Consider the following 8,496-nt stretch of genomic DNA (forward strand, 5'->3'; position numbering starts at 1 on the left):
CTCAGACAATACTATGATTAAACTAAAGTTCTCTAAACCTTGGTTAAATTAAAATTATAGATGAGTAGATCCAAAATACATCAAAATACTAAATTCGCAATCATACAAACATCTTCAAATCTCATCAAATTATTACTTTTTAAGCTTTTAAATTCATTTATACCACTAATATTTGGATAAGGCCTAAACTTCAGCATTTAACATTTCATGTACAAAAAATTACATTCTAACTATTTAAAAAATCACTACAAACTACAAGAAATAAAAGTAAAAGGGGCACTAAATGATACTTATAGTAAGTTTACTGTCCATTAGAAATTGACTTATCCGAAGGTTGCTAATGAATTAGTGGACTATGAAGGACACAACTATTTTTTTTTATGATTTTATTGTCCGTTTAAAACCTTTTTGTCCACACTATAATTAATATTTAATTTTGTGTCTCAATTGTGTAGGATTTGGGGACACTAATAATGTCCCTTACTTGACCCTCACTTTTTTTACAGCTAATTACAACTTTTCTTGTAGTGAATAAATGAGTATATGATTAAAACATTATAGGAGAACAAATAATCACACATTATGTATAATAACGAGAGTAAAATATAATTAAAATTTAAAAATAATATTTAATAGTAATTTTATTTTACTAATTTAATTTTTTTTTCACATCAAAATCATTAAATAGAAACTAATTTAAAAAAAATAATTAGTTGTTATATTAACTAAATTATATACTATTTTATAAACTAAAAAATTATTAGTATCTATTATTAATAAAAAATTATAAATTATTTTTTCAAGTGATATCTAATTAGTTATCAAGCTTTTAGTTACCTATTAGTTTAGATTTTAAAGTTGATAGTTAATTAGATACCAATTTAAAAACTAATTATAAACTTTTATTAACAATAAAAATTAATTTAGATACAAGTAATTTTTTATTCAATAAAATAAGTATTTAATTTAATTAATATAATAATTAATTAATTTTTATCTTTAAAATTAATTTTTATTTAATAATTTTTTAATAATGGTAATATCTTAATTGTGCAAGTATAGATTACCATTCACAATTTCTAAGAGAATATCGATATGAACATATATAACTATTGTAGTTCTAAAGTCATGTTTCAATATCTCTCAAAAATTAATTGTGAAAGTATATTTTGGTTTGTTTGAAGGGTCTAAATCCATGAATGGTTGCGAAGAGATGTATTGATGGCAGTCACATCAGAGCTTAGGGTAGTAAATTTATTAGCAGAACTCGAAGGCACATGAACATTAATATCAAATGGTAAAACGCAGTAATAGCAAGCAAATAGAAGTAAAAAGTTGAGGCTGCATTTATGCTACCCAACAACACCTCTGCCTATGTGGCAGCCCTTCCACATACTACTCACGTAGAACAACCACTTTTAACTCTTGTGTTTTTAATTCTTATTGCTTCTCCTTTCCTTCATCAAACACCAAAACCTCGAGCAATCCTGTGACTAAGTGTGCGCATGCAACATCTTCTTGCATTTTCACCCTCTTTCATGTGACCTCTTCTTGCACAATCCTGTGAATCGCTTCAATTCCTTACACCCTCTTTTATTCCTTAATTATATATACAAATGCACCTTCAAACACATCACAACATCTCAGAAAATTCGCCCCAAAACAACAAGAATGAGGAGGACTTCTCTCTATGCTGCTGCCTTTTTCATTCTCTTTTTACTCTGTGTTCCTGTAATCATCTCAGCCAGACACATAAACCTGTCACCTTCACGTAAGTCTCAAATTCTTAATTTCATGCCACATTATGGATCACAGGTTTAACACTTGTAATCAGTTCTAAGCAATTCTACATATTATGCAACAACAATCAATGATGAAATGAGTGTGGTTGCATTTTAATCTAATGTTGCATGATTTTGATGTTAAATAGGAGATGGTGGAGAAGAGAATAGAAAAGATGGAATAAGAATGAGCAAAGTGAGGAGAGAAAGGTTGCACTGGGAAGGAAGAATGGGAAGAAAAGACACACTGGAAATAGCAGGGTCGAGATTGCCGGATTGCTCTCACGCGTGTGGATCTTGTTCGCCATGCAGGTTGGTGATGGTGAGCTTCGTTTGTGCATCGCTTGCAGAGGCTGAGTCTTGTCCAATGGCTTACAAGTGCATGTGCCATAACAAGTCCTACCCTGTTCCATGAATCATAATCTCCCTCTCAGATTCAATTTCTAACCCTCGTGTAACATACACTGTTGTTAGTTGTTAAGAAACCAATAATGGTTCATGTTTGAGTTTCTGAATCTCTTTTCTTTTCACTGTTCAACAAAACATAGGAATCGTGAAATCAGAATCAATGCTTGCTGTTAACACCCCAACTTCTCTACTTATAAAATCTATAATAACTTTTTAGCATTTTTTTAAATTATTCTCACAAAAGTTTTACTTTTTAGCAACTGTATTACATTGTGTTTAGTCTAGTGAAAATGTGGATACTTTCAGCTACCTAGTTAGTTAGCTATGATTCAATTATCTTATAAAAGACATAAGTTATCTGTAACTAAAAATTGATAATTTTTTTTTTAATAGTAATTGAATTAATTATCATATAAATTATTTTTGATAATATATTAAATTGATTCTAATACACCTTACCGTTTTCGAAATTGTATCATGTTTAATTAATTTAATAGCTTGTAAAAGAATATTTTATAATACAATTAATATTGTACAAATTAACTATTCCAGTGATTCGCTTTCTGACAAAAATAATAATTTATACAACAATTAATTATATTACTGTTAAGAATAATAGATTGTATCGTAATTAATTTAATTTTAATTAAAATGGTAGTTTATATCATGGTATTTTTTTTCTATTAAAAATATTTCTTTTTAAAAAAAGGTGTATAAAAATTAATTACATAATGAAAGCTTAATTTCCTTATACAGAAAGAATATTTTTTATTATTTATCTGAATTAGAGAGACGGTGGAAATATTGTTTATTATATATCTTAGAAAATTATTTAATAAAATTGGATAAAATAAGGGATTTTAATAGCAATTTGGAGGATACCAGTAGCAGGCCCTCCAAACAGCCAGTTAAGCAGAACAGGCCCATTCAACACTGAAGCCCAAAATTTAACACCAAATACGGTTTTGTTCAATCAGAATCTTGAAACAAAAATAAGAAAGTTTTGTAATACAATCCCGGCACCTCCGTAGATTCTTGCTGCACCTTCATAAATATTTTAATTCTACGACTAGGCTTCGCCAAATATTTTAATTCTAAAACTAGCCTTCGCCAAAAGGTGAAGAGTTTTTTTTTTTTTTTTTTAATTATATAATCCCTACATCTTTTAAACTCTAAAAGAAGGGGTGTCAATGAAGAAGATGAAGAAAATAGCAAAATTATAATTTTGCTTTTTTTTTATATGGAAGTGGAGGAAGAAATCACCTATAATTTGAGCCTTGTGTTATGAACTGCTCTAAACATTTTGATTGGTATGGTACTAGGAATTGTAAATCATAACCATTGATTCTTATCACGTATTAGACATGATAAGCAATGGGGAAATGGTGTAATTTCGGTGAGTTATTTTATAAATGAATGAATATTTTCATTAGTTTTGAACATAGGCAAGTTTTAACAAGACACGACTTCTACAAACTGAAATGGTGTGAAACTAAAACGAGTTTGCTTTGATAAAGATGAAATTGGTGAGGATGAAACGACTTTAGTTATATATTGAAGTTGTGTAGGATTAAGACGACTTTAATTAATATTTTAGAAAAAATTGAAAGGTAAAATCAACTTTAGTACACTAAATTATTGAAAAAGTCGTGATACGATAACACGATTTTAGTTAGAAAAAATTTATATGAAAGTCGTGGAAGGTACCAAAGATCTTGGCAAGAGGGGAATAAATTCTCTTAAGACCACCAATAGTGTCAAGCACGTGTGCATTCAAAGTGGAAAGGTGTTTATGTGAGAAAAAAAATAATGGAAATCGTTACCTGTTTCAAGACATCGATAAAAGCGTTTTCTAAGCACAATGATGAAATTTAAATCAAATTAATTAAATTATATTTAGTTACACAATTTTAATTATATTCAAATATAATTCTAATTTCAATTCAATTAGTCAAACAATATTTAATATGTTTAAAAAAATTGAAAACTTAGAATGCTTAGTAATTAAAATGGTATTATCTTCCTCATTTATAACTAACATAATAAGCAATTTTATTAAAGTTTACATATTTTTGTACATTGAATAACACTAAGAGTAAAATATCTTTGAACATGTGCTCGAGCAATTAAAGGAAATTGTACCGGTACCGGGCGAGACTGGGACCCATCTGGCTGCCCGATGCCCTGTCAATTTGTCCGAGTGACCGAGGGCCGAGACCCCTTGAAGACTTGGCCGGGAGACTGAGGGCCGGAAGACTCAACTGAGACGGCCGAAGGCCACGGATATTTGGCCGGTGGCCGATCCTCACCCTGAGAATTTGGCCGATGGCCGAGCCCCATTACAATTAACGCTCAATCAGTGAAGCTAATCCATCACCAAGAATTAGGTAATGCAACCCTAAGCGGTATCCACCTCGATAAACGGGCCCAACAAGGTAGGCCCACTAGAATAATATAAATAGCACGCATTTCAAGGAGTAAGGTATGTCATTATTACTGTTCACCTACCTGAGAGCTAACCACCCGCTTTACTGACTTGAGCGTCGGAGTGCCTTCGCAGGTACCCCCACCATCCGGTGTTTACCCGACGACCGAGTCCCGAGTGCCGAAAGATAAGCAGAAGGAAGAGAAGGATCCCAGTTCATCACCCAGCCACCTGCCCGACCGAAGGAAGGAGAAGAAGACTTCAACAGTTCTCTAGGTCCCATCTCCCTAGCAGGAACAGAAATATTAAAGTCGTTGGTATCTATCTTCCACGACTTTCATATAAATTAATATTTAAGTGAAGTAGTGTGACAATACCACAACTTCTTCAATAATTCAGAGTAGTGCACTAACGTTATTTTTATCTCTTTTCACTTAAATATTAATTAAATTCGTCTTAACCATACACAAAGCAAAATCATCACACCCTTACACGACTTCATCTTCGTCAAAGTAAAGTCGTTTCAACTTTATCCGATTTCAGTATGAAAAAATTGTGCCTTGTTGATATGACTTATCTATATTAAAAATCATTTTATTTTACCCATTTCCATAATAACTCACCAAAATTACACCTATTATCTAATTTTTTTCAACCACAAACAATGGAGCTAACGAAGAGAACATGTTTGATCAAATGAATACCAACCCTAAAACGAGTGCACAAACTAAGCATTTATTAAATTTAAAAATAAATATTAAGTGTAGGTTTAACCTACACTACAATTTTTCAAAAGTTAAGAATTAAATTAATAAATTATATTTTATTTGGATTAGTGTCCCCATAGCATACACAATGTTAAAGTACATTTATGTCAATTTAAGGGACACTGTCTTACTTAATGTGAATATTTTTGAAAAAGGCACGATCTCAATCAAAATATAAAACGAAACAAATAACATTGTGCGTGTTCTTCATCTTCAGCTCTGCGCATAGTTCTTCACCTCGGTCACTATTGTTGGAGGTGTTCGTGGTGAGGAGGTTGAGGCTTTGCCGGAGGTGAAACCCTAACGGTGTTTTCTTTGACTTCACAATGTGTTTTGTTTTTTTTTTAAGGAAATGTTGGTCGAATGTTTGTGGTGAATGTTGTAGAAATTTTTTGGTTATTTTTTATTTGAATGTTGTGGAAAATTCTGTGTTTTATTGTTCCCAACCATAAATTTTGCAGTTCTAGAGGATTCATTGTGTCCTTCACCTTCCCATAATGAATTTTTATGATTATAGTTCTTTGTATTTAAGTGGTATTATGTGATGATTATGATTGTTTGTGATGTTTATCCTTCCTTCGTGTTGTAAGTATTTCTCCAAGTGTTTCCATGCATTGCTTTCCGGTGAGAGGAACCTATACGAATGCCTAATGCCTTAGTGCTTCTCCTTTTTGGAGCTTAATCAATATTCACATAAGCCTCACAGTGGAATATAGTCTACAGTTCAGACTCTCCTTAGAACTAGAGTTTAACTATGCGTTAGTATGAAACAATTTTACGCCATCATCTTATTATTGATATATAACCTATAAATTAATTGATAAGTATGCATCTGATTTAGTTTTTCTTTTTAAATCGAGAGCTTAAAAAATTGTTTGAAGATGAATTTGACTAGTAAAATGCAAAAAGAAAATTCGGAGTGGAAGTTATTCTACACAAGAGTGATGTGCAACTAATTAAATAAATGAATGGTTAGGATGCAAATCTAAGCATCATTTTCTTAATCAGGATGCAAAAAAAATTTTACACGTAAAACTCTAACAGGCAACACAACACCTTGGCCACTAGTCTTCAAGCTACTGTGAAAATTGCAGGCTTAATTACAGTGAAATCATGACCTTCTACTTAAGCCTCGGAAGCTAGTTGAAGTGCTTCATTGGATCTTGAATGTTTCTTCACTGACTTGTTTTTCTCAGTGGATTGGCATAGTAGGAAGGTGGAGGAGTGAGAGGAGGGAAAGTGTCATGAAAGAAAGTGTATTTAGGAGTGCCAGGTTGAGACTCCCACACAAAGGGGACTGCAACAACCATTCTAAAAGAAGGTTTGGACATCGAATTTTCCTTTGAGAGAAGCTTGCTGAAGAACTTGTCATCTTGCTTGATTTGGAGCACTATCTTTGTGGGGAAGCTCAACATTGCCACTGAACATCTTTGAGTATAATTGTGTGGTGGTTTCATTGAATCTAAAATGGGTTTGATGAGGAGATAAAACAAGGATGTAGAGGTTTTGAACCTTGGTTTTGATTTAAATAATAGTATCTTATACATATAGGTGAAGTCAACACTTGAATAGATTTTAATATGCAATACATGCTATCCCATTATTGACAACAATTCATATTATATTATATTATTTATTTTATATGACCAACCTGATTTTTACCATTTTCCTTAGCTTATTCTCTTGTTTGTGATCAAACTTTTAGTCTATAAATCCTTAAACAAATGCTTCTTTGTAGCTCCAATCCCATCCTTGGTTGGCACCAATCCAAACAATGAAAGTAACACCAATTATCCTATCGTAAACAATAACCAGTGGAAAAAGCTGGATAATTGAGTTGCCTCTTTGGAATCTTTTTCATCACATTGATCAGCCCCTAGGCAGGTAAAGTAGCCTTAATACCACCAGGTCTACTGAGTGTTAGTAACCTCGCAATGGTCTCTCGAATTTACTCCTGAGAAAGAGATTTGTGTTAAACCAATGTGTAGGTAATAGTTATTATTAGGGAAAAAAACTTATGTTGAAAGTTGGAAGTAAAATTTATTGTTTGTCTTTTAACTTTGATTGTCAATGAAGAATCTTGTATGGTTTGATTGGTCTGAGTTGATCAATTTTGCATTTTATACTCTAAAACCTACCAAAATGAACTTATTACTCTTAATTGGTTATGTTTGAGGATCAAGAATGTCATTTATAACCTGTGTTTGTATGATTAACTTGTTAAAGGTATTGTAGACAACCAGAACTTATTGACATTCTTTTGTCACCATCTTCCCTCCCATCTCACTATGTCGTTTATTATTTTCATTCAGTATGTCATGCAACACTTTTGCATACTAGAATCATTCAGGTTTACATTTCTAATTCGGTTATGGTTTGCGGTGAGTTCAACTGTGGAAAAACATGAGTAAACTAGAGTGAAATTTTAGTCATTGTGGGTCTACGTGTTTGTTCTAATTTCTTAAGGTTCTACAATCCATATTGTTCTCCATGATTTGGCTTTTTGGGTTGTTCTTTGCATTTATGCGTATGAGATTTGGTTGTTGTTCTTCTGGTTTGTGATATGACTATCATTAAATTATACCAAACAATTGTGAAGCACTGTGCAACTCAAGAAAAACAGCTTGCATTTTATCACTTTTCTGAGTTTTTTTGTAAAATGAATTTTATGTGAACACAACAAAAATACTCGTCACACATAAAAGGGTATAAATTGTGATGTGGTTGAAGAACAATCATGTTCTTTGAGTATTTTGGAAAGAACTTCGATTATGTAAGAACATCTATTAGGAGATGTAAACTCTTCAAATGAATGAAGAAATAAGTCTTTAAAGCTTATCCCTTGTTTTTGCTCTCCTTTCTTCTTCAATTTCTAGTGTTCTTAGTTGGGATGAGTCATGTTTCAGGAAATAAAAGCATTTTTGTATTTTTTGATTGGTTTCATCTGTGTATGAAGAAAAATATCATTCTTGGATTGATTTCATTCGTGTAAGAAAACCAAAATGTGAAAGAGAAGCAAGCTATAGATCCATTTAACATGTTCAGGCTTGTAGATGGACATGGATATAATATAATAAATATTAGAAAGTTGTAGTTCCCCTTTCAAAATAAATTT

General features: G+C 31.8%; 1 protein-coding gene across 1 annotated transcript; it reads left to right on the forward strand.

The window, feature by feature from the left end:
- The first annotated feature begins 1,325 nt into the window (after positions 1-1,325).
- Positions 1,326-2,389, forward strand: EPF1 (epidermal patterning factor 1). Its single transcript, XM_068642529.2, has 2 exons — positions 1,326-1,771; positions 1,931-2,389. Exons 1-2 carry the CDS (start codon positions 1,672-1,674, stop codon positions 2,194-2,196), a joined length of 366 nt encoding a protein of 121 aa, XP_068498630.1. The 5' UTR covers positions 1,326-1,671; the 3' UTR covers positions 2,197-2,389.
- Positions 2,390-8,496: the final 6,107 nt, after the last annotated feature.

The sequence above is a fragment of the Phaseolus vulgaris genome, chromosome 5 (assembly GCF_051622355.1).
Source record: "Phaseolus vulgaris cultivar YP4 chromosome 5, ASM5162235v1, whole genome shotgun sequence".
Taxonomy (NCBI): domain Eukaryota; kingdom Viridiplantae; phylum Streptophyta; class Magnoliopsida; order Fabales; family Fabaceae; genus Phaseolus; species Phaseolus vulgaris.